Consider the following 18,553-nt stretch of genomic DNA (forward strand, 5'->3'; position numbering starts at 1 on the left):
ACGAGCCGAGGATTCGAGCCCAGCTAACCCGTAACAGTTACATTGACGTAACCCAATACGCTATCAAGAGAGATATTGGGTTACGTCACTGTAACTTTGTTACGGGTTAGCTGGGTTCGAATCCTCGGCTCGTCCACGTTTCAATTTCCAACGGATACCTCCTTCGAGCAATTATCAGTCTCGTTTGCGATGGTATGGAATTAAAAGTGTATGTGGTTGAAAAATATATTAATTGATCACTAGGAACCATTCAGTGTGTATGTATATCTATACATAAAAACAAACATATATATATATATATATATATATATATATATATATATATATGTATATATATATATATATATATATATATATATATATATATATATATATATATATATATATATATTTACAATCATAAAATGAAGCCTTCCCTACTACAAAAATAATCCCGTCCCCTCAAAATCAAGTCTCACACACGGCCCTGCACACTGATAAACAGTTTAAAAAAAATTCTGGAGTAGGTATTATAATTATTGCTAATTATTATTAAAGTTTTGAAATTTGTAAACTGTTGAAATAAGAGAGTGGAAGTAAGGAGTTGATTATGGCTCGCAAGAAAGATAGTCCTTGATTTTTTTCATTGTGGAATTTTGCAACTGAATGAAGAGTAATAAACAAGCAAGCAGACGAAACTACGACGGCGAGCAGCAATATCTGGCATTTAAATGATCGTACTTTTCTTCGGATTCCAGAGTTCGAGTTTTCACCAGAGAAAGATTAAGATATTGAAATGAAACCCTTAAATACTGGCTATCCTTTCAAAACTGCTTTCTACCCCTAACCATAGCTATCTTATAAAATAAAACATCTTATCAACTGTATACAGCAGAATGTGATCTAAGGCCACTTTATTCCGGCCTTTGCTAGGCAACCTGTTGCATCATGATCTGAACGGGAGTTTTCAATTAGTTTTGTTATATAATTTAAAAGAGTGTTTCAGTAACAAATATGACATTGTTTATCATAATTTTAATCATTTATATTCTTTACACTCTTCATTGTGGAAGTTTTTAAGTGTGTGGGATTCTGGTTAGGGTGTCAGTGCTGACAGTCATGACATACAAGTGGTCAGTGAGTCAACCACAGTAGCGCTATACGGGAATTAGGGTGCGGAAGTGTAATTGTCTACGTGCAAATGGGTAGAGTTGAGTCATGGGTTGTAACACCTACGAGAGAGCTTGTGATATAAGAAAGCACATACACATATTCTCGAAAATATGACATGGAGGTAATATGAAATATTGTGAAAGTAGGCTGTTGTGGCTAATATGTTATGCATAGTATGATAGTTCTAACTTCCGACTGCATAAGTTTGGAGAAAACCTTAGTAACAAGACATAGAAAGGAATTCATGGACATTGTCACAACATATGAAGGTTAGTTTGATAAACATATGCCTAATGAAATTACTAATAAGTCTGAAATATTATATGGGATATAGATATAGGCATAAATCATGTAAGATTAAAGTAAGAACGAGCTTTAAGTTCTAAGATGATAGATCTTGATGTTATTAAGTTCTCTACAATGACTTGTTTGTATTCTTTTATTGTAGTGATGTCCCTTAAGTTAAGTATAATCACTTAGATATAATCTTCAGTCTTGGTTATTATTGTCTACCCTCATACTCTTAGAGGATGAAAGTAGGCCTGTCCTTCTCAAGGCCATGTATATTTTTGTTTTAATTTTTCATTTTCTCTGTCCTAGTTTCAGTTTCTATGACTTATTGAAAATTTAAGTTTTTGATGATACCACCTCACAAGTATTTATATATATATATATATATATATATATATATAATATACAAATTAAGAATAGTAGTATGATTTGCTCCATCTCATCTGTGCTAAACATAGCAAAATGAATTAGAAATCATTCTTTGTATCTTCAAATGAAGGTAATTTGAACATGCATGGCAAATATGTGAGTTAGTAACCCACAATGGGTTGGATGGCCATTGACTTGTTGGATGATTTTCTATTTTGTCCATCTGGATGTCCAACACGCCCTCCTCATTGACAGGAAACTGGCGAAGGAGCCAGTCTAGTCTCCAATAACCTGACCAAGTGACAAGTAGTACTGGGTACATAGTACCAATAGAAAGACATATGCTAACCTGATACTTTTCAGATTAGAGTATGTTGGAGTGGTATGGTCTTCATACAGAAAGATATAAAAAATATATATTTCAAAGAGCAGCAACTTAAATGGTTACAATTCTGGCTGAGCACATGTACAAAGTAAGACTGGATATACCGGAACTGCCAACATTAGATGAAAGAATAGAGATGATATGATAGTAATGTTCAGAGGAGTGAATGAAGTAAATATAATTGATGAAGAAGACTTCCTGCTGTAAGAGAAGTAATAATAATAATAATAAGAAGAAGAAGAAGTTTATTTGGTATTGAATCAAAATACATGAAGTGCAGATAATAAAAAACACATAGTTTGAAATAACAAATCAATTGCCGAGGATAACACAGAAAAGAATGTAAGCTTATTTCCATTGTGGTGATGACATAGATGAAGGAATGGTACAGTTAGGTAATATAAGCAAATTGTCCATAAAGATAGCACTGGTGAACTGTCGGCAATAATCATTACAATGCAAAAAGTTATTTTTTTCTTCATCTAGAAAGTGTTTAGATTTATGCACTGTACAGTAAGTAAGTTTATTTGGCAAAGAATCAATATACATGAAGTGCTGATAATGACAAGAACACATAGTTTGAAATAATAATTGCAATTGCCGAGGATAATACAAAAAAGGCATGTAAGCTTATTTCCATTGTGGTCCTCATTAGATTGTTTTTCTACACTAAGTTACACAGACAACATACATAGGGGGTTAAGGGGACCAGAGACAGTCATGAGTAATACCAATCAGTGCACATGTGACACAAACATTATTACATTTTTACTAATATTACTAAAATGGGTGGGGGGATGGGGGGTGAGATAGTATGTGTGAGCAAAATTTGACGCAGCCCGAGGGGATTTCTCCCCGTCTTCTCCTTTTATGCATTGGGGGACGGAGAGGGGGGGTTGCTGATTTAATGAAGCGGCCTTGCTGTGGATGTGCTGTGTCACTGCCTCTGACCCAGGGCAGTGGACAGGGTGCAGGGATGACCTGTCATCCAGGAGTTGCTAAGATGAGAGGGAGGGTGGAGGTGTGTGGAGTGTATTCAGGGCTGGAATGGGTGGGAATGATTTTATGCCTTTTCCTTTTTGGCTACCTCCCTTGTATGGGGGAAAAAGCCTTGGTATAAGTATGTATGTATTAAAATGTTTGAAACATGTAGGATATTGTAAATCAAATATTGATATTTTTTCATATATCTAGACTGTTTGTTCACCTCTTTACAGTTGGTTTGATGACCACAAGCATAAACCAGTAAAAGTTGAGGGTGAGGAAAACTTCATATTTGAAAATGGCTGTTAATGGGGATGATAGCATGAATAAGTCTGTCAGCCTGATAACAAGGGTAAGCATAATTCTATGTATTTTTAGTTTTGTTGTCTGTAGTTGATATAATTGAAAAGGCCATTGATATAAGTTTTACCATTACTTCCTTCACTATGGGTATGGCATCTCAGGTGATTAAGATTGTTTTGCAGTGGCAAAGTAAAGTCCATGAAATATATTCCCATGCCAAAGGTGTTAATTGAAAGTGCCCTCATCACAACCATGACATCCTCTCACGCGAGTAAAATCATCATGCATTGGAATAAAATGTGCTCACCACATCATTATACCACAGGGGTTGATCCACTAGAAATCTTATGTCTTCAGCCATTCAGTCTGGGGAGATGGGAGTGTTTGTAGTGAAAATAAGATCATAGATGGGAAAGGATTATATTGTTCATTTTGAGATATGGTCCAGTGGTAGGAGAGAACCTGCAAGTGCAGATCCAGTGATGTGGATGTCAAAGAGAATCCTCTCCTTGCCATCTTTATTCATCAACACACCTTCTGGACATGCATCCCTAAAGAGGGGGCACTTGCTCTCTGGGCTGGGTCCTAGATCTCTATGAATTTAAAAGATTTTTCCATCTCTACCTCTTCTCTCTCCACCTACTTCTCCTTTTCCTATTGCTCCCCCTCCTACTCATTTTTCTTTCCCTCCTCCTTCACATTCTTCTCCTCCTCCTCTTCAGATTGTCTCACCAGAAATATAGTAGGGCTTGAGCAGCGTTGCTGACAACATTGCATTTTGTGTGTGTGTGTAACTTCCTCCCTCCTTAATCACCACTCAAAAAAGAATGCTGATCACTTTTAATTTATACTATCTTCTACTACCCTCCATAAATATCTCCTTTATAACCTCTGTGACTTAACTTCTCAGAATAGAATTGCTGGTTATTGGTAACAAAATACAAATAGAATCATTCTTTCTTTTTTTTTTACTTCCTTTGTTGAGTCAAGGTTTTATGAATATTTTATTTCAGGCAATTAAACCATATTTCAGTTGTTCATTTCTTCAATATTTTTGTTGCAGCAAGAAGGCTTTGATTATGAGTTTGTTCCCCCCTTGGATCCAAAGTATGAATGTGCAATTTGCTTGCTTGGATTGCGCGCTCCAATGCAAACACCCTGTGGTCATCGTTTCTGCCGCAACTGTATTCTCTGCTGTTCCAAGTAAGTTGAACATATTACTTGGTTTGAGGTTTGATATATGAAGTTTCCTGATATGTTATCAATGTTTTGTGAAAAGATTGGTAGTATTGTAGTTAGTCATTCATGTAAGATTTTCTTGAAAAGAAATTAGTAATAGTTCTTAGACCCTCCCATAAACATCTACTCTTATTTGGTAAATACCTCTGTACTTTGATTTGATGCCAAAAAGTAAGGGAGGGTAGAGATCAGTATTATGAATATGATGAATTTAGCATGTTTACCTCATCCATGAGGAGCCAAGATGAGAGGGAAACAAATGGATGATGGATGGGAGTGAAAAGGGTGTGTGCATTCCTTGGCAGGCTGTTTTCCTTATAAAGAGGAAGAGGCCCTTGGCATATGGATAGGATAGATATGGGACGTTGAATAAGTAATGCCCCTCACCCATTTCCCATAGCAATAGAGCAACGAAACTTGGCACATTCATTAGTCTTTCTCTACATAGGAACCACCCAGAGTTACACATTTCTTCCATCGTTTGATGCAGCTCTGGAGACCATTTTTGTAGAACACCCCAGTTTGGTCCTCCAACCACGACGTGACTTCAGAAATCAAGGCTGCATCATCTAGGAAATGCTTTCCTTTCAAAAACAACTTCATGGCTGGGAAAAGGTGAAAGTCAGAGGGTGCAAGGTTAGGAGAGTAGGGGGGATAGGGGAGAATTTCATAGCCACACGCCCGTGCTTCTGATCTGGCGACATGCGAGTTGTGGACCGGAGCGTTGTCCTGCAGGAGGAGGACACCTTTGCTGATCTTACCCCGCCTTTTGATTTTGATAGTTTCTCTTAATTTCCTCAAAAGTGAAGCATAATAGGCTCCTATAATTGTGGTACCCTTTGCCAGGAAATCTGTCATCACTACTCCATCCTGGTCCCAGAAGACTGTGAGCATGACCTTGCCAGCAGAGGGCTGCACCCTTGCCTTCTTTGGAGGTGGTGAATCTAAGTGCTTCCACTGCATTGACTGGGCTTTGGTCTCTGGATCATAGTGATGGACCCAGGTTTCATCCTGTGTAATCAGTCTTTTGAAAAACTTTGTCTCATCTTCTTGGCACATCTCCAAATTTGTCCTTGAGCACACGGCGCGTTCTTGCTTCTGGAAAGGTGTGAGCAACCTGGGGATCCATCTGGCAGACACCTTATGCATATACAAATGATCATGAATGACTGTTTCTACAGAACCTGTACTAATCTTGACCTCTTGGGCTATTTGGCGAATAGTAATGCGTCGATCTTCCAAAATGGCAGCCTCAACTTGACGGACAGATGCCTCATCAATGGCAGAAGGGGGGCGACCAGGTCTGGGAGCTGTTTCCACAGAGTTCCGGCCATGTTTGAATTCACGATGCCAGCATTTTACAAGGTCATAGGATGGGGCATCATCACCATAAGTTTCTTTTATTTCATCAAAAGTCTCCCGTGGTGTGCGTCCTTTCAAATATAAAAACCGGATCACAGCTCGGCATTCAATAGGCTCCATTTCACACCACACAATTAGTTCTAAGCTCTTATTTTCCACATAACCCATAGAGATATAAATCACTGCACATGCAAAATGTCAGCTAGATTAGACAACTGTTAGGGGGTAAGGGGCATTACTTATTGAACGCCCCTCGTAGCACATGTTTACTGTAATTTAATATCATCAGGGTATTACACACAGTACAGTCACTCTCATTTTTAATCTTAGCTAGCCACTGAAACTCCTGTGATTTTGAAATTCATACATACATATACCAAAGGCTTTTTCCCCCTTACACGGGGGGTAGCCAAAAAGAAAAAGGCATAGAAAACACTCCCACCCATTTCATTTCCCATATATTCCACTCCCCTCCACCCACCTCCCTCCCTCCTATCTTGGCACCTCCTGGATGACGGGTCATCCCTGCATCCTGTCCACTGCCCTGGGTCATTTTATTTTCATATATGTCATATTGCTGTCATTCTGGACTTTTCATGCAGATGTTCTTGTATCACATAGGTATAATATAAGCAATTTGATTTCTTTTTGATAAGTGGTAGTATGGTGCGTTGCCCAGTGGACAATACATTGATGTCAGAACGTGACCTGTTTCCTGATTCTTGTGCTGAACGAGAGATTCTGCAGCTGAAAGTGAAGTGCCCAAATCAGTCACTAGGCTGTACACAAAAGCTTGATTTAATGTATATAGACCACCACACTCATGCATGTGTGTTCCAGGTTAGTTGAAAATGTTATATTTGTTGGAGAATGTGAGATTGGTTTCCTTCTTATATACATTTTTATGTTCATTCAAACTTTTATATGCATATGTTTTTTCTACAGCCAGTCATGTGTCCAAATGATTGTTCTGCAACTGTTCTACGGAAGGAGTATGAAGACCATGTGAAAAACAAATGTGTTCTTCGTTCAACTAATTGCACCCAGTGTGGGGAACCATATGCATTCAACCAAGAACATGTGAGATATTTTGTTACAATTCAAATTAACAAACAATAGAAAGTTTGAGTCTGAGTACTCATAGGGTTCCTGATTTACATAAAGAGCAATTAATCCATATGTTGCCCCAAGTCTCTCTTGTAGGAGACCCATGTCTCCCAATTAATTGGGAAATATTGTGTTGTCTGTAAATAGATTGGAGCAGTGAGATGGTTACATCTAAGGCAACTTGACTCTGTAGCCAATTCTATTCTGTATTGTATTGTCTTAAGAGTTGGATGGTCCTAGAGGTATTCTGTGGGACCGATACCAGGTTGGGGGGTTGTCAGTGGAGTATTGAGTTTGGTAGTCTGTCTTGAAGAGCTTGTTTTGTGATTTGGGTGTCGATATATATATATTTTTTTTCTGCTGGTTGTACTTGTGTAATGTAACAAGATGGGTGAGTGGGGTTAAGGGCTTGCATACAATAGTATGCCTATCATTTCCATATGATGTCTGGCAGGAAGAATTTTGGTTTCCGAGTGCAGTTTTAGTGGATTCCAGTATTATTTTCAATGCATTATTTTGTATGGTGTATTAGTGTCTTTAGCTGATTGTTGAGAATCAACTTGTGAAGGCATAGTTGAGTGTGGCTTTAATGAATCGTTTGTAAACTGTGATAAGTTTTGTTCTGTTATCCAAAGCCCATGCCTGAGGTTAAATTTTAGAGCGATTCTTTTCTTGTTAATTTGTTTGTCAGATTTGTAGACATATGAATTGAATATTATACAAGTGTCAAATGTAGGCCTAAGTAATTTAGGGCTCTTTACCTATGGGAAGGTATGGCTGTTTAGTATCTGTTAGATTTTTTTTTTTAATTTAATTTGTGATTGTCTAGGATATGTAATGTTACTGATGATATCTGAGGTGAGGCTTTTATTCCATTAATGCTAAGCCACCTTTCTGGTTTGTATAAGGAAGCTTGGGTGTCCTTAGCTTCTTAGCAGCTATTTTGTAGTTGCTATGCTGGATTATTTTCGTCAGTTCATTTGCATAGGTGAATGCTTTGGTGTTCTGAGTCTTGTGAAGGGATATAAAAATCATGATGAATAGAATGTAAAATTGCAAATATCTGTTTGCAAAGATTATGAATATAGATGATAAAAAAGAACAAAAATTAAATGCTCCAGGAAGATCTAAACAGGATATATGAATGGGAACAGTGTATGGAGGATAAATATCATTGTCATAAAATACAAAGTATTGGAAATGGATAAATTTACAAAGAGGCTATCTTCCTTATAAGAGGGAAGAGAAGCGAAAAAACCTGAAGAACAAAAGAAAAGGCCTAACTTTTAAAATACCTACAGAAAAATTAGTTTGATACCAAACCATTAATTAATTAATGTACGGAACCTTTTTTTATTTTAACTTGTGTTTGATTTCCTTCCTTACAGTTGCATATGCTGAAATGCCCACGGATATTAGTGCCATGCGAGATGTGTGACACCATGATGCCACGTGGTGATGTGCCATCACACACCAGGAATGTCTGTCCACGTGTCATTGTGAACTGTCTCTTTGCTGAGCATGGATGCCACCACAAAATGACACGCGCTGACCTGGACCAGCACATGGAGCAAGCAACCCAGCAGCATCTAATTGTATGGATAGTTTGACCTCTTTCTTAAAGGAAATAATTCTTAAGTGAAGTGAGATGAAATTACTATGAGAGTACTCAATATGCATTTGAAATGTTAAGATTACCCTCACTCTACATAGTTCACCTTTGGAACATTAGTATGTTGTTTACTTTGTTAACTTTGTCGTGCCATGTGGAATAGCAATGTTCCTTAAGTTTCATCAGTAATTTACATTGAAACCGTTTCAAAATAAGCTAAAGACCTCATTCTAAAGAGAGGTAAATATTGGGTGTATGAAACTAGGGGGTGTATGGTGGGCATATGCCTTGGCTGAGCTGCCCTCCTTATAAGGGGAAAAAGCTTTTTAGTACATTTATGTATGTATAAAGCTAGGGAGTGGAGTATGTGGGGATGAAATGGGTGAGAGTGGATTTATGCTTTTGACCTTAGCTACCTCTTTATAAGGGGGGAAAAAGCCTTTGGTATATGTCAAAAATAAGGAAAGATAATTGATGTCAGTACATCAGATAACACTTCATACTCATAGGGAATGTTACCACTTCCCCCCCTTTTTTTTTTACGTAATTGTAGTATTCTCTAATTTTCTAACATACCTAGACTCAAATTCATGTACGGTTCCAACTTAATCTATGTCTTTGATTTCCATTTATCATATTTAGATTTAAACTCGTGTATTGTTTGAGCTTGGGCTATATCTTTTTCTAAGCTATTCCACGTGTGTGTTCATCTGTCCATCCATCCTGTATGTGGCAGACTGTGAGAGACGATAAAGAGAATAATCTCCTTGCTGCCTATCTTCAAAACTTGTCAAAAACCCCTAATCCTATTACTATAAGAGATTGAAGTAATCCCACACTAAGACTGCACAAGTGACAGTTCAGTGTTTCTTCCCATAGAATTCTATGGGAGGGCCTGAGGACCATTGTCAGCTACTGGGGGTGAGGAGGTGGATGGAGGGGATGAAGTGGTGGAGGTAAACCACCTGTCACTTTCTGGCCCTCCTGTGAAAGTATTGTGACTCATTGCATCACTCTCAACTTGAGAGGTATAGTGGGAGATGCATGAAGTGCTGAGGTGGGAGGGGTGGCACATGGGTTTTTATTGGAAAAAGGAGACCAATATGGATGTAGTAATTTGAGAGGCTGTCAAGTGTAGGCAGTAAGGTGCATGGGAAAGTGTTAACTGACAGGATTAGAAGGGGGACCAAGGGAGTAATTGGGAAAGAATTGTGTGGGTTAAGATATGGAAAATGGTATGTAGGTCAGTGTTTTGCAGCGTGATAGATATGCCATTTTTTGGCAAAGGGTAAGGGTGTATTTTGTGATCCCATGGATTTGGAGGTGTCTGACAAGGTTGATAGACATTATGGAATATGTTGCAGATATGCGAGGTGGGGAAAGTTTGTTGAGGATGTTCCTTGTCACGAGGAATTTCTGTATATAGGGCTGATGTCATTGGGGGTTTGCTAGTTGGTCTTAGAGTGTTTAGATTGTGATTTGAGGTAGTAAGTATTTTTGTAAGGATGTGTTGCATGTAGCAGGTGGTTATTGTAAGTCTTTGAATATTATGCTGCCTGTGGATGCTGTGCTATGTCTTGCTGCATTGCCTCTGACCCAGGCAATGGGTAAGATAGGGATAACCCTTTATCCATGAGGAGCTAAGATGAGAAGGAAACAAGGGTGGTGGATGGGGATGAAATGGGTGTGTGCCATTGACTTTGGTACTTTCCATACAAGGGGGAAGAAACCATTGATTTATAGATAGATTATGCTGCCTGTTGGGTAGAGGAAAAGGTAAAGGGTGCAGATGGACTGATGGGGAAAGAGGAGATAAGGGGCAAGGAGGACAGGGTGTCATTGTTTGGTTGGCTACAGAATGGACTTTGGGCCACCACACTTTTCAAAACATGTTTTTGCATTTTGCTTTAGAATAAAGTTCCATTTATTTTTTTATAGGGATATATTCCCAGTTTGTATACTTGATGTGTATGTGTCTAAATATATATTGATCTTAATTATTCAAAAGTCATATTGAATGGTTTTTGTTCATTTACTTGTTTTGTATCGACTTTAAGTGTAGTTCTGAACACTTTTCTTGTTGTTTATGTATTACCTGGATCATATTATCTTTTCATTTCTACTTTTCCAGCTTTTATCATCAGCACACAAGAAGATCAATGCATTTGTGTCAGATCTTAGCCGCACAGTCGGTCATATCCAATCACCAAGTGGGAACTTCAGTAGACAGCCAAGTTTACGAAGTCAGATCTCCTCCACATCACCTATTCCTGAGAATCATGCTAGCCCATTTCAAGCTGATCGTACATTTGAAAAGAATTTTGGAGTAACCGGAGCAGCAGGAGAAGAGTAATTATAAATATTTTCTTTTGTTTATTGAATGCATATGTACACATGCTCACACATACTCATAGTGACTTGTCTTTGTATCTCTCAGCATCTAGTTTGTTCTTAAGTTCTTGGTTTTTGTACATACCATGTGTGTGTGTATTTACCTACAACTAGGTAAATACACACACACATGGTATGTGCAAAAACCAAGAATTTAAGAACAAACTAGATGCTGAGAGATACAAAGACAAGTCACTATGAGTATAGCTCCCTTCCCATATAATACAACCAGGGAAATACACACTTACTCATGTATACACACTGGTCCCCAGCCTGGCAGATAAACCATATGATACATACATACATATATCAAGGCTTTTTCCCCCTTCCAAGGGAGGTAGCCAAAAAGGGAAAGGCACAACAACACTCCCACCCATTTCATCCCTAAATACACTCCACACCCCTCCCACCCTCCCTCTCATCTGAGCACCTCCTGGATGACGGGTCATCCCTGCACCCTGCCCACCGCCCTGGGTCAGAAGCAGTGTCGCAAGACACAGCACATCCACAGCAAGGCCGCTTCATTTAATCGGCGACCCCCCCTCTCCGTCCCCCCTTGCATATAAGGAGAGGATGGGGAGAAATCCCTTCGGGCTGCGTCAAAAATTTACTCACACATACTACCCCACCCCCCACCCCCATATGAGGAAAGACTAAAAGCACTGGCTCTGCCAACTTTGAAAGAAGAGAAAGCGGTAAAATTATTACAGTATTCGGGTCACTAATGGTGATAGATTGCACTGACTGAAGAGATCTCCTGATTGATAATAGGAGGGCTTTAAGAGGTCATGGGGATAAATTAGAAAAGACTACATGTCCAAATGATGTGAAGATGTTCAGTTTTCCATATAGATGCATAAATACTTGAATGGGTTAGGATGTGATATAGCCCAAGCTCAATCAATACATGAGTTCAAATCTAAATATGATAATTGGAAATCAAGGATGTAGATTAAGTTGGAACTGTACATGAATTTGAGGCTAGGTGTGATACAAAATTAGTAGGAGATGGGACCCAATGAGCACTGCTTCTTTCCTGTATGCTACAATTAGGTAAATGCACACACACACACACACACATCCATCAACAGAGGTGAGGGTGACACTTGAGCCTATGGACTGGGCCCAAGATATCTTTCAATTTCAGCAGTATTTCTTAGAGCTTTTCACACATGTAGAGCTGACAGCCAGTGACTGCTCCCATTCTACCACTCAGCTGGTGACATGGAAACAGCCCCACACCAACACAATACAGAACTAGGGTTCCTTCACTCAATCATTTCTCATGAAAAGACAAGGTATGGGGGGACTCCAGCCATGACCATAGCAGTTGTACAGATGAGAGTAAAAGCGAAGAGAATGGCAGTATATTTGTTAAAAGATGGATATGTTAACATTGAGTGACTGCTCCCATTCTACCACTCAGCTGGTGACATGGAAACAGCCCCACACCAACACAATACAGAACTAGGGTTCCTTCACTCAATCATTTCTCATGAAAAGACAAGGTATGGGGGGACTCCAGCCATGACCATAGCAGTTGTACAGATGAGAGTAAAAGCGAAGAGAATGGCAGTATATTTGTTAAAAGATGGATATGTTAACATTGAGTGAAACAAAGTTGAAAGGGAAGGGTGAGTTGGAGTCTGGGAGTGTGGCAGGTAGAGTGTCGAGTGATGAGATGAGGGAGGGAGGAGTGGCACTGATTAAACCTGTTGGATGACGCAGAAATATTTTGGGGCTATTTCTATATGTAATGAAGTTGAGAATTTCCCTCTCCCATGGTTTGCTATCCACCTTTCTTTGCAGTTGATGACTATTTGGACGAAAGAAAATAATCAAGGGTAAGCTTCATTGTCTCCCTTAACTTTTTAATTGTTATTTTCTCATACAGTGTATATATATTTTGCAGACAAGGACCCTTAAAGACATCCAGTCCCTCTGAACAGTGTGAGTTCAGTCAAGAAATTGGTAGGTTGACACTGCAACTGGACAACACAAGTGTAGCCAATGAATCCAAAGTCGGACGATCCAGGTCAGCAGACTTTATTCTTCGAGATTTAAGTGATAAGAGTGTTGGTTTGGATCAGAAGCTTCTAGAATATAACATCAAATTATCAAATTTGGAGCGTAGAGTTGAAGAAGTTAGTGTGCATGTTGAAGACATGTCAGCAACACTGGATGGGAAGTATTGCAATGGTTGTTATATATGGAAGATACAGGAGTTCTCTGAAATGTGTGCAGAGATGCAAAAATCCCCAAGCAAAACTCATCATAGCCCACCTTTTTATACATCTCCCTTTGGGTACAAGTTTTGTCTACGTACAAATGTTACATGGAAGGAGAACAGAGTTTACTTGACACTATTTGTCCATATGATGCAAAGTGAAAACGATGATTTTCTGAAATGGCCTTTCCAGGGTTACATTGAACTCACAATTTTAGATGTTGGGGAGAGTGAATCAAAGAAGCACATTACTGAGAGAATGACAACCAGACCAGGTCTACAAGCATTTCGACGTACACATTCCTTTCGCAATCAGAAAGGGTTTGGCTATACAGAATTTGTATTATTAGAACGTATTATGAATCCAACTGAAAGTGCTTATGTAAAACACGATACACTGTTTATTAGGGCTGTAGTTACCCCATTTCCTGATGTAGTAACTGTATCAAATTCATATCAGTGAGTGGAAACTTGTAATTACAGTATACATATATTTTATATACAAAAAATATTAATGTGACATATCAGTACTACCATAGTTTAAGAACATAATACACCCATATGTACCCAGTTCCAATGAGCTAAACCAATACCAAAAGCCTAAACCAGTGGTTCTCAAACTTTTTCTCGAGTCACCCTATTCGGAACATTTCAATCCTTCGCGACCCAGAATAAAGTAAAGAGAAACACAATGGACAGTGATATATATACCCTTTACTTTGGAAAAAAATAATGTGTACAGCTTTTCTTTAACAAAACTAAATTAACAGAATCCATGGCACTGCATTTCCTTCAGAAAACTAAATTAACGGGATCCATGGTGCTGCTTCTCGTTTACTAGTATTTCAAATCGTGGGGCCATGCAACCCATCAAAATTGATCTTGCGACCCAACTTTGGGTCGCAACCCATAGATTGAGAACCACTGGCCTAAACTATCTCGTTAGTGGCTTGATATTGTTTTAATTTGTGTCCAATGAAACAGGTTCCCTCCAGGTAGTGATACAGTAACAGTTATAAGCACCCCAGATCTGCATTGCAAAAATGGATTACTACAGTCATATTTTCATTCAAGGTAATGTACACCAAGAACATTAACACTAAAACAGGGCCATGGGTCTTGTGCCAGAGAAGTAATGAGCTGACTGATTTAATTTTGAATACATTCCAATGACCTTTAATGTAAAACATTTAATATTAGGCTTAAAATATTTTATGAGACCTATCTCCAAAAAGGAAATGCAGTATTATATTAAATGCTTTCAACTTGTTGAAAGGATGTATTGTGTACATAAAATTCCTGTATGGTACAAATTTTGACAAAGTTATGAAAATATTAAACCAAGATGTCAAATAGGTGATAAGCTGGTATCAAAGGTTGACAATTGATGCATCGTTTTCTGTTGAAAACTACTCTGTTGCATTGAATTATTTTTCATCGCGAAAATGTATCATGATAGCCGTTTTTGTGAAAGCTTTGATATATAGTTGATCTGTTAGGTTAGCTCAATTTGTTATTGTTAGTGATAATGAATTTACTTGAAATAAACTATTTTATAAGTTCATTTTTTGTATTCTATCCAGGAAGAAAGACCGAAATTATTTCACGCAGGGGACAAGATAGAATACAGATATACAAGCCTTGAATGTTCAATGCCCATGAGAATTACTCTATAAAGGAACATATTATAAAAGAACTTTATATCGTGAAGAAATTATGTCTACCTACCTAATTATAATGGGTAGCAAAAGGAAACTTCCTCGGGTATCCTGTACTCAGAGCACCTACATGCTGCCCTGGGATAAAGTTCTCAGTGATACCCCTCCCTTTTCCCCATCTCCATCCCTTACAACCTGTTTTAGCTATTGGCTTCCAAAATAATTAAACAGGTTTTAAAAGTTGTATTTAATGTCCCTATTGCAGAAAGGATACATACATACATATACCAAGGCTTTTTCCTCCTTACAAGGGAGGTAGCCAAAAAGGAAAAGGCATAAAATCATTCCCACCCATTCCATCCCTGAATACACTCCACACCCCTCCTATCTTAGCACCTTGTCCCCCCCCCCCCCAAAAAAAAAAAAAAAAGCTGAAAGGATAATGGAAAAATATTTCGTAATTGTTTATTCTCACACAAAATTGATATATTACACTAATTCAGGGCTCCTTTGACTTTTTTTATTTATAGTTATTTTGTAAGCCTTGTGGGCAGCATGTCCAGACTAGAACTGCCACTCTAGGGTAGCATTTTTCAAACTGCGAGTCCCCAACCCTTCAGAGGTCGTGCGAAAAATTAAATGGGTCGTGACAAAAAAAAAGAAGGGAAATAAAAAATATGCAAGTGAGAGCAAGGCAGAGGAGGAGGAGGATATGATGAATAATGAATATTTCCTGAAATATCTCTCTCTCTCTATATATATATACTGTATATAAGGTTCCAATATTGGAACAACCTTATTTGATGAGTAATGATTGAATAGGTAGTTGTCAACAGTTCTGTACCAAACATTTTTTTTTTCCCAGTCTTTACTAATTTCATATGCTTACCTTTTATATTCCTGTCAATCTTTACTAATTTTTTAGTGAACTCGGTCTTACTCTCCGCACTTTTAGATATTGTACTATATCTAGTTTTTTATATAATTATATATATTTTTATATGTAAACACACACACATATATTATACATGTGAATATATACATATTATTATGTATAATATATATCTTATTACACCCAAGTATTATGGGTCGCAATGTAAACTGTGGTTCTTGCTATGGGTCGCAGTAGAAAAAGTTTGAAAAATGCTGCTCTAGGGTATATGCTCCCCCATGTGAGGACCTTGCCTGTACTTGTCAAAATCTTCATTTCAAGAGCCTACAACCCTCTTCAACTTATCTAAAAAGACAGCAGGATCCTGAAGGAAGACTCAGGGACTGGACATCTGGAAGAAGGCCTACCACTTCCACATGCTGCTTTACAAGACCAGTTTCCATGTGGGGGTTGCCAAGAGCAAAAGGCAGTGACTGAAACACTGTATATTCAGTCTTTATCAAGCTTATCTCCTACTGCTTAATGCATACTTATACATACATACATATACCAAGGCTTTTTCCCCCTTTCAAGGGAGGTAGCCAAAAAGGGCAAGGCATAAAATCACTCCCACCCATTTCATCCCTAAATACACTCCACACCCCTCCCACCCTCCCTCTCATCTGAGCACCTCCTGGATGACGGGTCATCCCTGCACCTTGCCCACCGCCCTGGGTCAGAAGCAGTGTCGCACATCCACAGCAAGGCCGCTTCATTTAATCGGCGACCCCCCCTTGCATATAAGGAGAGGACGGGGAGAAATCCCTTCGGGCTGCTTCAAAATTTGCTCACACATACCACCTCACCCCCCACCCCCCTGCCCATTCCTCCTCATGCAATCACATCATCATCCATATACAACCATTCTCCACTCACCTCTGTCTTCCGTCCTTCCTCAACAGACATTCCCCTCTTCCCCAAAGCCCCCTTCACCCCATCCATCCACCTCATCCTAGGACGTCCCCTCATGTTCACTCCCTCCACATCTGCCTTCCATACCTCTTTTACTAGTCTTTCTTTACTCATTCTTTCCATGTGTCCAAACCATCCTAATATTCTTTCATCAACCCTATCTCCCAGCTCCTTTTTCACCCGTTCTCCTCCTCACCTCATTTCTCACTCTATCTAGCCTAGTAACCCCCACCATACTTCTCAGACACCTCATCTCAAACACATTCAAACTCCTTCTCTTATGTTCCAAGTTTCTGCCCCATACAGTGCTGTTGGCACAATCACTCCTTCATACAGTCTCCTCTTTGCATCCATTCCTAGATGTCTATTCCTCATTACACTCTCAATCTACCTCCACCTTTTCCTTCTACATTTGCACCCAAGTATCTAAAACTATCCACTTCCTCCAGTCGCTCTCCCTTAATGTTCACTTCCAGTCTACTGCCACTTTCACCCCTTGTACATCTCATCACCTTACTTTTACCCACATTTATCTTTAGCTTTCTTCTATCACATACTCTCCCAAACTCTGCCACCAACTTCCTCAATCCCTCCTCCGATCCTGCCACAAGTGCAGTGTCGTCCGCAAACAACAGCTGGCTCACCTCCCACTTTTCTCCATTTTCTTTAACCATCTCCAATCCTTGACCCACTACCCTTGCATTCACCTCTCGCACCACCCCATCCATGTATAAGTTGAACAGCCAGGGCGACATAACGCATCCTTGACGAAGTCCCACCTTTACCTCAAACCACTCACTCTCTCCATTTCCAATCCTGACACAAGCTCTACTACTCTCATAAAAACTCTTGACAGCTCCCAAAAGCTTTCCTCCTATCCCATAAATCTGCATAACCTCCCACAGTGCCTTTCTGTCTACCCTATCATATCTGTCTTACCACAAAGATCTGATCTACACAACCTCTACCTGTCCTAAATCCACTGTTCCTCACCAATTACTCCTCCTGTTCCTCTCAATCAAGATCCTCCCATAAGCCTTCCCAACTACACTTAACAAGCTAATCCCTCTGAAACTACTACATTCACACTTGTCCCCTTTTCCCTTGTAAAGAGGAACTATACAGGCACTCCTCCAGTCCTCCGTCACTCTACCCTCTCTCCAGCAAACATTAAATAACCTCACCAACCAGTCCACCATCACTTGACCTCCCTTTTTCAGACATTCTGCATGGCATCCATCCAGACCAGGTGCCTTACCTGCTTTCATCATCTTAACAACTGCCTTCACCTCATCCTTCCTTATTTCTCCTCCATCATCACACTCATTTTCTTCGCATTTCCCACTGCAGCTATCTTTCCTTCCCTATCCTCCTTCACATTTAGCAACTCCCTAAAATATTCTGCCCATCTTCCCCTTACTGCCTTCTCTTCCATCTGCACCTTTTACCTTTTCTTCCCTACTTGATTCGCCTCCTCTTCCTCTCTTAATTTCTTTCCAAAGAAAGCATACTTATACCAAGGGTTTTTTCCCTCTTACAAGTGAGGTAAAAGTCAAAAGGCATAATTCCACTCCTATTCACGACCCCTCCCTCTTTTTCTTGGTACCTCTTGGATGACAGGTCATCCCTG

General features: G+C 39.2%; 1 protein-coding gene across 2 annotated transcripts; it reads left to right on the forward strand.

Annotated features, from left to right (window-relative positions):
• Positions 1-920: 920 nt before the first annotated feature.
• Positions 921-14,986, forward strand: LOC143021440 (TNF receptor-associated factor 6-like). Of its 2 annotated transcripts, none has more exons than XM_076178905.1 (8): positions 921-1,273; positions 3,415-3,533; positions 4,548-4,687; positions 6,742-6,925; positions 7,031-7,165; positions 8,581-8,787; positions 10,936-11,153; positions 13,108-14,986. In XM_076178905.1, exons 2-8 carry the CDS (start codon positions 3,480-3,482, stop codon positions 13,883-13,885), a joined length of 1,716 nt encoding a protein of 571 aa, XP_076035020.1. In that variant the 5' UTR covers positions 921-1,273; positions 3,415-3,479; the 3' UTR covers positions 13,886-14,986. The 2 variants fall into 2 exon arrangements, with proteins under 2 accessions (XP_076035020.1, XP_076035019.1); XM_076178904.1 differs by having other exon boundaries at positions 923-1,421.
• Positions 14,987-18,553: the final 3,567 nt, after the last annotated feature.

The sequence above is a fragment of the Oratosquilla oratoria genome, chromosome 42 (genome assembly GCF_046742065.1).
Source record: "Oratosquilla oratoria isolate Oo_2021 chromosome 42, ASM4674206v1, whole genome shotgun sequence".
In the NCBI taxonomy this organism is placed as follows: Eukaryota; Metazoa; Arthropoda; class Malacostraca; order Stomatopoda; family Squillidae; genus Oratosquilla; species Oratosquilla oratoria.

Excerpts from the sequence above, each read along its gene's own strand:
- LOC143021440 (XM_076178905.1), top strand. The coding sequence starts at position 3,480 with ATGGCTGTTAATGGGGATGATAGCATGAATAAGTCTGTCAGCCTGATA. Across the intron at positions 4,688-6,741 it reads TGTATTCTCTGCTGTTCCAA|TGGTAGTATGGTGCGTTGCC; the intron begins GTAAGTTGAACA and ends CTTTTTGATAAG. Across the intron at positions 8,788-10,935 it reads CAACCCAGCAGCATCTAATT|CTTTTATCATCAGCACACAA; the intron begins GTATGGATAGTT and ends CTACTTTTCCAG.